The 13,422-nt window shown below is 43.1% G+C and overlaps 1 protein-coding gene across 2 annotated transcripts in view; it reads right to left on the bottom strand.

Moving 5' to 3' along the window:
- Positions 1 to 13,422, bottom strand: part of TRIO (trio Rho guanine nucleotide exchange factor) — a 527,884-nt gene that overhangs the window by 37,002 nt on the left and 477,460 nt on the right. For both annotated transcript variants that reach the window (XM_074987837.1, XM_074987838.1), the window contains exons 37-42: positions 12,433 to 12,528; positions 10,821 to 10,969; positions 9,999 to 10,065; positions 7,607 to 7,710; positions 6,089 to 6,158; positions 3,712 to 3,801 (exon numbers count right to left, since the gene is read on the bottom strand). In XM_074987837.1, coding sequence (XP_074843938.1) covers positions 3,712 to 3,801; positions 6,089 to 6,158; positions 7,607 to 7,710; positions 9,999 to 10,065; positions 10,821 to 10,969; positions 12,433 to 12,528 — 576 coding nt within the window. The remainder of the gene's footprint in view (positions 1 to 3,711; positions 3,802 to 6,088; positions 6,159 to 7,606; positions 7,711 to 9,998; positions 10,066 to 10,820; positions 10,970 to 12,432; positions 12,529 to 13,422) is intronic.

Consider the following 13,422-nt stretch of genomic DNA (forward strand, 5'->3'; position numbering starts at 1 on the left):
GCTACGAATAGACCAAAAATTAATTTTATCTTGAATTTGTGCTTCAAATTCTCACGTTCATGGGGAAACCTTAGAAGCCATTCCTCTGTTCTATTTGTACAATCTTTATTCCCAAAGTATTCCAAATTCTGCCTTTTCAAAGCTTTTCTTATAATCATAGGGCCCATTTCATCAGTCCTGACTTTGGACGCAAACCTGCAAAAGCTTATGCACGTGAATTCAACGGTAAGAGAGGCTAATCCTCTTTGTGTGGTAACTGCAGTTCTCCGAGAAGGTTGTCCCTGTGGGTGCTCCACTTGTTTTGCCTCCCTGTGCTTGGAGTCAGAGGCTTTGAGCAGCAGTACCTTGAGCTCTATATTGCACTTAGTGTTCCCAGTCTTACCAAGTGGGTAGCATCTGTACTGGTGGGGGAATCCACAGATCAGGCTGCCACTGCTGAGGTGGAAAAGATGAGGTCTGGTGAGGTTGCTTTGTGGAGGAGTACCACGGGATGCAGGGTGCTGTTTCTACATCCCCTTCCTCATCAGATCAGAATGGCAGTGCAGAGTATGCTTGTGTCATGACCAAGGAAGCTGCAGATAGAATTGGTGTGGTATTGGCACTAAACAACAGTGTTCTGGGTACTGAGATTAATATTAACTCAAAATGTGTGGTGATTGGTACTGGTGTCATGAACATCGATGCCAGGAGTGCATGCATTTGTGCAATGGTGGTTGGAGATGGTGCCTTAGAGAAAGCTGGTGCTGACTTCTTCACTGCTTACCTAGGAGACTGCTTCTTTGTTTGTGCAATGAAGGTAGGGCTAGACCAGTCTTTAGCCTTTGCCCTTCAGGACATCTGCATACTTGCTGTTCTTGGTGCCTCTTGGTCTGAGGCAGACCGTGCCATCGGATGCTTTCTTGCCAGAAGAACACTTTTCTTTGCCTGTTCTCACTGAGTCAAAGTTGGGAGCCTATGTTTTGTAGGCTGCTTGAATTTTGGAGATGGGTGAGGTCCTTGGTCTGACAATGCTGCTGGAGACATCTCTCGTGGAGTAGACCTGGACTCTGGGTCTGACGCTGGCCTTAAGAGATCTCTCTTATTAGGACCAGCTTCAGTCTTACGTCTCTGGCTTTCAGGGACCTGGCTGACAATTTGTTACAGTGGGCACGCTTTTGTGGGATGTTCCCCTCACCCAGACAATGGATGCACTGTGAATGTCTGACTGAAATCCAGAAAGACAATCGGGAAGAGGTGCAGTTTTTTAATCCAGGAGAACCTAGCATGTTGTTTGACACTGGGCTACAACAAGCAGTGAAGGTGATAAGGTTCAAATTAAAGGTTTTTTAAATAATAAAAAAATTAAAATAATGATGAAAGCAGGAGATAAGGAAACAAATCTTGGGTAAAATAAAATGAGAAACTATCTAAGATGTTGAGGAGGATCACAAAGCTGCTCTGGTTCCAACCCAAGCCTAAGGTGGCAGAGAAGGAACTAAGGGATGGTTGACAGTGCAAGAGGGTTAACTGTGCACACAGGTGGGAGATGCATACTACATGTGCACTGCCAACCTAGGTACCGCTGCTAAAAATCTCTTATCAGCGAAGGGCACCGAAATACCTAACATGGAGCAGTCACAGGGACACTCCCCAAAGAACAATGCTCATTCCTTCAAGCATTTGCAGGACTTAATGCGATATCATGGGAAGAGCTATCGTAAACTCGTTCATATCCGGCAGCCCGGTTGCCAGATATTCAAATATTCTGGATAATACAGAGGTATACCTAGCAATGCATAACACTAAAGAAAAACAAGAACAGATATTAAGATGCAAACATGCATGCAGAGTACTTTATTTACCAACAAGAGAAGTATTGTACACTGTAAACTTATACTGTATTTGCTGTATTTATTTGTATTTACTTGCACTGTACTGTACTGATGGAAAACATAACCAGCATTTACTTATGGTTAGAATGCAGGTTATTTGAGAATTCCAGATAATAAAATGCCAGACATGAAAGAGTTTATTGTAGTATGATGCAATCTGCTCAGAGGCTAAGATGATGTGAGGAAGAGTGCTGCTGGCAGAGAAGTTATACAAGTTCTTGGGACTCTCCTATGTGCCTTGGAAATGGTTTCTATCCCAGGTCACATAATCCTGTGAATTACTCAGACATGGGGCTTCAAAAATACCGCTCCACAGATCCAGTGACACCAATACATGTGCAATTACTGCCCCTGCTATTCCAACCCACTGGCTAGAATGGCAATCCTCAAAGGGATGAGCAGCCTCAAACAATTCCCACAGCCAGGCAATGAGAGGCAGATTTTACTTCCTCAACAGCCCCTCATTCCAACCAGCTAGGCTGAAATGCTCCTGCATAATGAAGGTGGAATAGACTTTATTCTTAGTTTATTCACAAAACATTTCCACAGACTTCAACAGTGCCTTGGTCAGTGTAGTAAATCCTGGATTTAATGGACTAGTGGGGGGAAGGGTGTCCGTCAATGCTGAAAGTCCATTATAATTGAAGAGTTGTACTGTACGACGATGCACTGACCTTCCCAGAGCATGACTCACTCCTGTCCTCTGCTCCCCTCATCCCTCTCCACCTCCTGCCCCTTTCTTCCCCTCACACCTCCAGCTTCCTCTCCCAATTACTGGGAGAGGAGCTGCACGCTGGCCTGGCTCCTTCCACTCCTGCAGCTCTCAGCACTGTGGCTCCTCCGTCCCCCAGCTCCGAGCCGCCTGCCCGTAGGTAGAGTGTGGTTGCCCCCAGCCTGCCAGTGGGCAGCAGCCTCTGATGCCACAGCTGCTGCTCAGTGTCACTGCAGGCAGTGGTGGCCAGACACCGACATTCTCCACGCTCTCGGGGCTGGGGAAAAGAGAGCACCCATACCCCATTGCAACCCCCATGCCCCACTGCAGCCCCTACACTCCCCATGCTGCCAGCAACTCCTCCAAATCTGGTGGCCCCAGCACTGTGGTGGCCCTGGCAGATAATCTGGCCCTGGTAGCCCCAGCCATGGCAGTGGGTCTTCCAGCTTCAGTGGCTCTAGAGTCGCTGGTGAGTGGTCAATATTTATTTTGGGGTGCAGGGGGCCTGGTGGACAGTGTCCATTATTTCTGAAGTCCATTAAATCGAGGTCTGTTAAATCGAGGGTTTGCTGTTACCTCAAGCGGGTTTTAGTCCTAATTATGAAATGAACAGAAATTACCTGTACAGCTGAAATACCTGCTTTCTCATTTACTTATTTTTAATTACTGTCATGTTTTTTGCCTTATTCAAGGCCCTCTGGGTTGATCTGCAGAACTGGCAGGAGAGCTGAACATAGGCTACTGGCATGGCAAACTTGTTGGACAAAACCTCAAGCTAACGGTTTTGTCTACAACAGCAGAGCTTCGGACAAATCGCTGAAGTACAGTACAGAGAAATCAAAATGCGTCACTTGCCTCCACAGTGCAATACACTCCTCTGTCTGCATTACTGTTCAATAGTAAGTATAATACATTAAAACGTCCGCCTTTGGCCTACCATGAGTGGAGCTCATTCCTTTGGCGACCATTAATTCATCTCAGATTTGAATACCAGCAGTGCCCTTCTGAGGGTGGCGGCATTATGCTCTCTCAAAGAGCAACACGATTCAAGAACAAGTAAGAACTCCCACAATTGGGAATGAAACCCAACTTCCACCCAGAAAATGTATATTTTATTCTGAGACTTACTTCGAAGAACGTATCAATGTATTCCGAGACAATGTGCTCAGACTTTGGTTTGTTTTGGCAGTAAACTATATACATGTGCAACCTTCTCTCCTAGGAAGAACAGAGACACACAAAGATCATGTACTAAAGTCAGAAAAAAGTGACAAGCTGAAATAGAGTAGAATTTTAAAAAAAAAGCACATATATTTAAATGTATACTTTAACATAAAAAGGGTCATTCTGCCCTCTGGTAGAATAAATTCTGGATCAAGAGCAAATATACATATAAATCAAACATAACAAACCTAAGAAATTAACCAGAAAAGAAAAATCCTTAAATACTCTGTAGTATCCATAGAAGAAGAGCTATTATTCCTTGAAAACTGGATACCTCTTACCCAAAGATTTAACTCTACATATGGGCTACATCTACACTACAGTGATTTGTCGACAGAAGGTAGTGTCAGAAGAGATATTCCAGCAAAACTTCTGTCGACAGATCACATCCATACACAAAAGCTGATCAAAAGAGCAATCTGCTCCATTGATCATGAAAGGCTTGACTGCCGAGCCGCTCTCCTCGACAGAATGGCCAGCTGGAAGCTCAGCAAACAGGCCTGTTCAACGCCCGTGACCCGGAAGCACTGTCTGTCGACAGAGGGCCCCTGAAGCATCTACATGGTTTATTTTTCTTGTCAGAAGCTGTCGACAAAGGCATTGTTCCTCATCGCGGAAAGACAGAACACTGTCAGTGGAAATGCCAAGTTTTGTCGACAGACTGTCGACACAACACATTTTGTGTATAAACGCTCTGAGTTTTGTTGACAAAACCCTGTTTTGTGTCAACAAACCTGTGACGTGTAGACATAGCCATAGAAGTTACAGATCTGAGAATGGTATTACACAAAAACCCATACACACACTTCGCACGACACCGAGAATGATAAAAGTGATGAGAAAACAAAGCTGCATTTCGTGCAAATATTTTGAATTTCAAATTATTTTACAAAATTAGAATTTGAAATACTATTTATCAGAATTCTAAATTGCTGTTTACTGGGCGATCCCATATACTTTGATTTCCATTTTACAGTTAGGTGGGAAGGAAAAAAAAAGCTGAGTGACTCGTTCAATGCTGCAAAGGAAAGCAATATCAGAGCTAGAATTAGAATTCATGAATTTCTGGCTCTTAAACTTGTGCCTTTTTCTTCCACAGTAAGTGGTAGATGTCCCGTCACAGGAGACATATGTTAGATTGGAGAGAGAGAGCTAAAAAAACAGTCCTACATAGGTGTCACTCAGTTCTTCCTGGTGCCAAACAGATCTTTCCTATCTATAGTTTTTATTACTCTGTAAGTATTGCATTAGGATTTGAGGGATGTTCTTTTTATCTGGTCATAAGGAACTACAGCTCCCTAAAAGAAGAGCAGAGATTGAACTGAGAGATAGGTAACACATTAACAAGTTTCTCCACACAAAAGCACTGCCACCAAAAATCAGACTCCTTGTTAATCCAAGTCTGACCCGCGTCTGCCTTGTACCTTGTGTTGTTTTGTTCTACTGACTTTTCACCCGTGCTGCTCCACAGTTAACTTCTTCTACAGTGAGATCAGTCGCCAGTACAGGTTGCACCTCTCAGATCTGGTACCCTCTCATCTGGCAACATCTCTCGTCCAGAATGACCACAGATGTTGCCAAAAATATTGCAGGTGGAGCAGCCCTAAGCTGGGCTGGGAGCCAGAGCCCCTGCCTGTCTCGCAGCTGTGGGACAGGAGGTTGCCGTGGGTCGGGAACTGGAGCTCCCTGGCAGCGGGGGCCAGCTGTTGGAGCCCCTGCCTGCACCACAGCAGCGTGGAGCCAGGACCCTGAGCCCCCATTGGTCCCATGACAACATGGGGCTGGAGCCTTAGCCCTGGCTAACCGTGCAGCAGTGGGAGCTGTGGGGCTGCAGCAGGCCTGAGCTGGAGCCAGTACTTCCCCCACAGCAGCGCAGGGCCAGGTGCCTGAGCACCCGCTTCTCTGCAGAAACAGAGGAAGGAAGCTACCACAGAGCTGGGAACTGGAGCCCTCTGGCAGCACAGGGCGGAGAGCTGGAGTTGTCTTGTGCCCCACAGCAGTGGGAGCCAGGAGGCTGACCTGGCCAGGAGTTGGAACTTCCATCTGCCCTGTGGTGTGGCTGAGGCAGGGAGACAAGGGCTGGCTGGAGCCCTGAGGCAGATCCAAGGAGTCTGGGCTGGGGCCTGGGAACCTGGATGCTGGTGCCTGAGCACAGCCCCGCACTTTGGTAAATTCTCTTCTTTCGTACCTGTTAGGTCCCAAGCATAATGGATAAAGGGAGGTACAACCTGTAACACCAGCCACAGGTATCAGCTGCTTTAAAGAGGATTTTTGTACTTACATGCTTAACAAATAGGGATCCCAGTTTTTCTGGATCTTCAAGGCACTTCTCCAATTCTCCTAAAAAGAAGCTGAACAAAGAAGTTGTCAGTTAGCTTGTACCACATTAGCTGTGTCTACACGTGCACGCTACTTCGAAGTAGCGGCACTAACTTCGAAATAGCGCCCATCGCGGCTACACGCGTCGGGCACTATTTCGAAGTTAACTTCGACGTTAGGCGGCGAGACGTCGAAGTCGCTAACCTCATGAGGGGATCGGAATAGCGCCCTACTTCGACGTTCAACGTCGAAGTAGGGACCGTGTAGACGATCCGCGTCCCGCAACGTCGAAATTACGGGGTCCTCCATGGCGGCCATCAGCTGGGGGGTTGAGAGATGCTCTCTCTCCAGCCCTTGCGGGGCTCTATGGTCACCGTGGGCAGCAGCCCTTAGCCCAGGACTTCTGGCTGCTGCTGCGGCAGCTGGGGATCCATGCTGCAGGCACAGGGTCTGCAACCAGTTGTCAGCTCTATGTATCTTGTGTCGTTTAGTGCAACTGTGTCTGGGAGGGGCCCTTTAAGGGAGCGGCTTGCTGTTGAGTCTGCCCTGTGACCCTGTCTGCAGCTGTGCCTGGCACCCTTATTTCGATGTGTGCTACTGTGGCATGTAGACGTTCCCTCGCAGCGCCTATTTCGATGTGGTGCCGCGCAACGTCGAAGTTGAACATCGACGTTGCCAGCCCTGGAGGACGTGTAGACATTATTCATCGAAATAGCCTATTTCGATGTTGCTACATCGAAATAAGCTATTTCGATGTTGGCTTCACGTGTAGACGTAGCCATTATGTGGTAACAGGTAATATCAAAACAAAAAATGAGGGTTGCATGCTTTGTGTTATCCACTTTACTGCTGTGATCCTTGATTACTGGATGTCCTTGCTGCAGCTGAAGCCTATATAAAGAATATATTGCAGGGCTTCAAAGCAAGAGACATTGTTAAATAAAGAACAGAAAGCAGCAGCATAATGATTATCATTGTAACCCTTTAAATTGATATGTGGATTCAAATTTCTCTCTACTGATTCTGAATCCTTAATGTGCTTAACATTAAACTACCACTGAAATTGCAGAATAAAAACTATTCTGAGCATTCATAGAATAGTCTCTCACTATCAGAAGAATAGGTAAGTACTGCACATTATTGCATATATTCCGGATTTTTGCCTTTCCTCAATACTTTTTTAAATCTTACCAATACAAGACAAATCAATCCAAACGCTTGGTATGTTTACATATTTATTTCTGAATACCCTCAACTCAGAAATTAATTTTAATCATGAAAGTGTAGACCCATCTCTTTCAAATTTCTCTTACTTGTTTTTAAAACCCTTGAAACACTTATATTGCCATCCTTTTTTGTTTTTGGCAACAGATTTAAAATCTAATACTATATAGATGTATGTTTTTTCATGGGTGCATTCACTATGTTATAAAGTAATTCTCTACCAGTAACAGATAACTCAAATTAAAAACATACATACTCTCTGTGCCAGTCGTAAATCTGGTGTATGTTGCCAAATACAATCTTGTCCTTCCCCTTCATGTCATCAGGCACACCATCTTCTTTCATAAGTGCCATGTAACCCTGAAAAAATCCAATGGAAATGTTTGTGAAATGTCCGGGTTTAAATGGTGTTTTTAAATCTCTCTCTCTCTTTAAGGAGGTTAAGAATTTTTACAATGCAGGCTCTCATTTACATCACTAAATCAACAGGGCATAAAAATCCAACGTCACATGTAACCATGAACTTAGCTGTCAAATAAACTTTTAATTGAAATAAGATTTGCCTTTACTATGTTTAGCCAGTTTTCTTTCCAGTGCATTTTCATTTCCCACAAGTAAGTACCTGAAGATCAAACTGTAATCAGACTGTCAAGTTTCACACTTTCCAGCTTTAAAAAGTATTTCTTTTCACATTTGGCCTGCCAACCCATATATATTTTGTTTCATAGCTTCCCAGCTCTATAACCTTGCACAATTATTGAAAAGGTGTCCAATCCTTCATCTGTCTTATTGTAATTTTTAAACACCACCTTTCACAAAACAGCTCACAGAGCACTTTGGGCCAGACAGAGACACAAAATGAAAGAAACACAGGATTATCTGGAGGGCAACCCAATATAAGAATTCCACAAATTCTCTCTTGTAACTGTCTGTAAGAAATCCACAGGAAGAATTTGTAAGGAGCAATGCTTCAATCCTACACATTGAATAAATACTATGTCTATGTAACTGTTTGTTCTATACTTTTAAGACCCGCAGTATCTGATATTTATACAACACTCTGGGCTGGGCTGCCGCCTCACCTAGGAGATGACCTTTAATCTAGTCTACGGACCATTTAACTGGCTGATCTAAGGACAGGTCTAAAGATGGGAAAAGGTAGCTTTTTGGAATGTACTTAGAACTAGTTAAATGAGAAAATCAGAAGATCTACGGAATTTACAAAGCAGGTCAGTATCAATCCCCACTCTGCATGTGGGAAATGGACACAAAGAGGCAGAGAGACTTGCCTTGTCACCCAGGAGATCAGTGGCAGAGACAGGAGCAGAAGCCAATTCTCCTGAGTCTCATTCTAGTGGTCTACATCCACTAGACCAGACTGTCTGACCTAATTAAACTGTGCCTATTGTTTCTGATGTTATTAGGTGTCACTAATTAAAACATAAATGACAAAGAAATGACAGTTATCTGTTCTGTAACAGGTGTTTTTCAAGAGGTGTGGCTCACGCCCATTTCACGGTGTGCATGTGTACTTCCCATGTGCAGTGGCCCTACGGTGGACTGCTTCAGTGAATCCTGGAGTGGCACCTCCAGTGCACGGTATAAGAGACACTGCATGCTCTCCCTAGCCGTGGTTTCTTCTTGCTGGATACTCCGACAGTGGGGAAGGAGGGAAAGATGTGGGAAGGACATGAACAATACACCTCAGACACCAGTTACAGAACAGTAAACTGTGTTTTCGTACGTTCTGCAGTAGGTGACTTGCAACCAGTGGGGGCAGAGGTTCAGGAACAGGCAGGCTGCAGCACAACTCTACTGTATCCAGTGTTATTCCTAGTCCCCAGCGTGCACTGTCGACCATGTAGCTGCCTCATAAACGTCCTGGATCAGGAAGTACTGCTGAATAGGCCTGGCCCCGATCAAATGGACTCTCGCAGCTGGTGGTGGAGTGATACCAGCTAGGTCACAGCAGATGTGCAGGCTGGCCCCTCACATGCTACACTGTAGGGACAGATGTTGGGTAGATTTCCAGAATGGCATAGTCCTGCCTAAGTGAAAGGCCAACGCACTTCTCACATCTAACGTATGAAGGCACCTCTCATCACTTGATGAGTGTGGCTTGGGACAGAGGACTGGCAGGAGGATGTCCTGGCTTACCTGGAAAGCGGACACTACTCTGGGGAGAAAGGCTGGATGTGGCCACAGCTGGACCTTATCCTTATGGGACTGTATGGCACTTTGGAGGTCAAAGCATGAAGCCTGGATGCTCACCTGGCTGATATTGCAGCCACAAGGCAGGCCACTTTCCAGGACAGAGGGAACCGGCACAATGTCGCTAGAGGCTTGAAAGGAGTCCCTCTGAGCCTGGCCAGGACTAAGTTCAGGTCCCACTGGGGGACCAAGGGCCTGAACTGAGGGCAGAGTCGCTTCAGGCCCTGGAGGATTCCACCCATCATGTCATGAGAGAAGACTATATAACACTGGATCGGGGGATGAAAAGAGGTAACAGTTGTCAGATGCACCTACGGGAAAAAACTCTCACCTAATGAAGATCTGTTCTTTTTCTTCTAAGAGAAGAGTGTGTGAGCTACAAAGATGACTGGCAATGGGATTAACAAAAGCAATTTGGAAAGGTTGAAGTAACATACCTCAACTACGTAACCCAGATCTCGAACATAATCTCGCTCTGTCTCCACTAATTCCTGTAAGACATAGCTACAAAGAAAGGGAAAAGGTGAAAAACACTCAGGAAGAAAACTGTCTTAATGTTGATAAAAATCGGCATACAGCATTTTACAAGTTTGTAGTAATATACATTTGGTAAGGTACAGTTTACATTTGACTTTCCAAATCTGGATACTTTACTGTCTTTATGTCATTCTTCTTGTGCTTACTAAACTAAAGCTACAGCAGCTAGGAAGTTTGCCGCATGGATCAGGACAATTAAATCTTTAAAAATAATTAAAAATAATTCCAGTATTTGACTCACAAGAAACAGCATGAGACTCATAAGCAAATAAACTGAAGATGTTCCTTTAACACCAACACGTATATGATTAATCTTTGATAACAGCTGAACTGCCAAAGAATATTTCTGGACCTTCTTAAGTAGCATTTGGATTCAAGGTAGAGAAAGATAGGTTCAGGAAAAAGCAATGCTTTACAGTTTCTGGAAGCTAAAAATACACTTGAGAATATTTAAAAGCCAGAATCCTCCTCCATGAAGGCTGACATGTTTGACAGGACTTTTGAGTAAACTTAGTACTGGAAATAATATGCCAGAGAATTGTTTGAAAGACAACAGGTTTGTGGGAAGAATCATCCATCTGATGCCTAACCTGTAAGCTGGAAGGGAGAAAGAACTACTAGTTCTACTAAATTAAGACAGACTCTTTGGAAAGGATGCAAAGGACTTTATAAATGTTACCTTCAGAACAGAGGGGGAATATAAATTTGTAAGTCAGTCTTACTGTCGTCTTTTTAAAGAGCTGGATTTCCTTTCTTCCATCTCATCAATGGGTGATGAGGAAGAGAGAAGGGAGTTGTCGGAAGGGTTGAAAGATGGACTGCTGCTGTCACCTTGGTCTACCAACAGTGAACTTGGACGATCTTCCAGTGCCTAAAAGTGTATTCATAAAATGTTGCGTCATTTATTCATTCTGCTTTCTATTCATGGTGTCAAGCACTGCACAAAATAGATATGCACTTAAAGTTGTGAAAATTATGGAAGCTATATTCTATGTCTAAATATTTACATTACCTTAATGAGTCCAAAACAAATCTGTAGTAATTGTGCAAATGTATCAGAAGGGTATCCCAGTTAGTTTGCATTTTCATATCAACAAGAGTCCTGTGGCATCTTATAGACTAACAGATATTTTGGAGCATAAGCTTTCATGGATGAAATGGGTCTTTGTCCCCAAATCTTATGCTCCAAAATATCTGTTAGTCTATAAGATACCACAGGATTCTTGGGTTTTTTTTGGGCAAATGTTAATTTAACAAAGATGACTATAATAAATCTAGATCAATTTAAATCCTCACCACTGCATTTAAATGACAAGGGCAGAAGACATAAAAGGTGATTCACGAAAACAAAACAAAACAACCTACCACTCTCAGAAGAGAAGAGTAAAAAACCCTCTCTTCTTCTTGATAAGATATAAGTAGTAGTCTAGGAAGATGATTTTTCTTTAGCTTATTTATTTTGTTTTGTTTTGTTTTCCTTTAAACTCGCTAAGCTTTTCAGGGCAGGAACTGTGTTTGACTCTTAGTTTGTATAGCACCTAGCACAATGGGCCTATCTCCAGGCTATGGTTGTAGCTGCTACCAAAACCCTCATAATTCATGCAGTTTAAGTGCATAAAATTTGTGCAACCTGATGACCTACCGGCTGATGGAAAATTATGACCACACCCAAGCTGACAGAACATAAACTGAGAGGGAAGGAATTTTGAGTCTATTTATAACATTTTTGATTGCTTTAATTAATGGCAACATTTTGTAGAAGGACAGAAAGTTGGTAAATGCTGATCAAAATCCTTTCCACTCAATTAAGATGAAAGAGCTAACAATACACACTGAGGAGATCTCAGCAATCTCCCAGCCCCACAAATGGTCAGAATAACTCCTCCCATTAATCTTTATGAAAGAACATCTTAAATAGAAGCTTTACAATTAACTCTCTGCTTGGTTTGTTACATTCACTTGTACCTTGACAAGACTTATGCCACAAAATCTTCGGAACAGGGACTCTGCAATGTATGTCTATGCACATGGTATATTGCAAAGTGGAATACCGATTACTGAGTGTGCTCTAACATGCAACTGCAAAGCAAACAAACTTAAGTATGTTTCACATTAACTGATTACCTTTCCTCTATGAATATATGTATATGCTGTACATGCTCACACATTATGAGTACATGCCACTTTGCTTATGCAAAATTATGAGACTGCTCCTGAAAATGGATAATGCTCAGTGTTGGAATTTACAGGGAAATGTGCTGGTACTTTTCATATTGGGAGAATTAAGGAGTTGCCCTAGTTTCTGAATTACGTTTATCCTCCACTCAGTCTCACCATTTTACTTTTCACGAGCTCCTCAATTGCGCTGACTAGTTCTGCTGCACTGGGTGTCTCCGAGCTGGTGGGGCGTACCAATAATCGAGAAGAGGCCTGCGCAACAGGAAAAAAGAAAAAAAAAATACCATGTTTAATTTAACTTGTCACTGGCTGTCAAGATTCCTCTCAAGTATTTTTTCAGGTCAAGCAATCCAGCAAATATTTCCTTTTAATTTAAGAATAAATATTTTCTTATAATTTATACAACTGGAAACTGAAATTTTTACATAAGCTTTAATACACATTGAAAGCTGTCCATGCAGTTTTAATTTATTTCAAATAGCAGGATGTACTGTCATAGCTCTCTTTAGCACATTATACATCTGGGAGATGCCCTGGAGTAATTTTCAAATGCTGACTCTTAGAAGTCTATCAGGACAGCCATAGCTATTGCAATGGCTGACCTGACGGTCAAAAATTTAAGTATTTTTTTCAACTCTGTATACATTAAGAAGCAACTGTGAAAATAATCACAACACGCAAACCCTTAAACAGAATAAAAAAAAATAAACCAACAAATTAAATCAAGACTTAACATTTCTAAAAAGAGCTGCAGTATATTCCCAGACTGAGTGAGGGAAGTGACGCTCACCATTCTCTGTGTCATCCATTTTCCCCCAAGGCAAGTGCAGCGTATAGAAGATGTCTGGCCTCACAAGCCGTAAGATGCCAGTTTATAGCTACAACTCAGGGTAAAAGGTATTCACAGTAAAGGACTCTGGGAGAGGGCCATTAAATTCAGCTTCAGTAATTAGCAAACACACAGCTGGTTTGCAGATTACATGTATCATTAAATAACTGGAAAGAGGAACAGGGTACAATGTGAACCTCACTTCATATTACAGAGAGGATGGATGCACATCATGCAACAGAGGGTAAGCTGATCTGCAAATGTTTCAAACATGTTGGACAAACAAAGAAATTACATATATACTGATTTTAAACATA

This window comes from Carettochelys insculpta, chromosome 2 (assembly GCF_033958435.1).
Source record: "Carettochelys insculpta isolate YL-2023 chromosome 2, ASM3395843v1, whole genome shotgun sequence".
Lineage (NCBI taxonomy): Eukaryota > Metazoa > Chordata > Testudines > Carettochelyidae > Carettochelys > Carettochelys insculpta.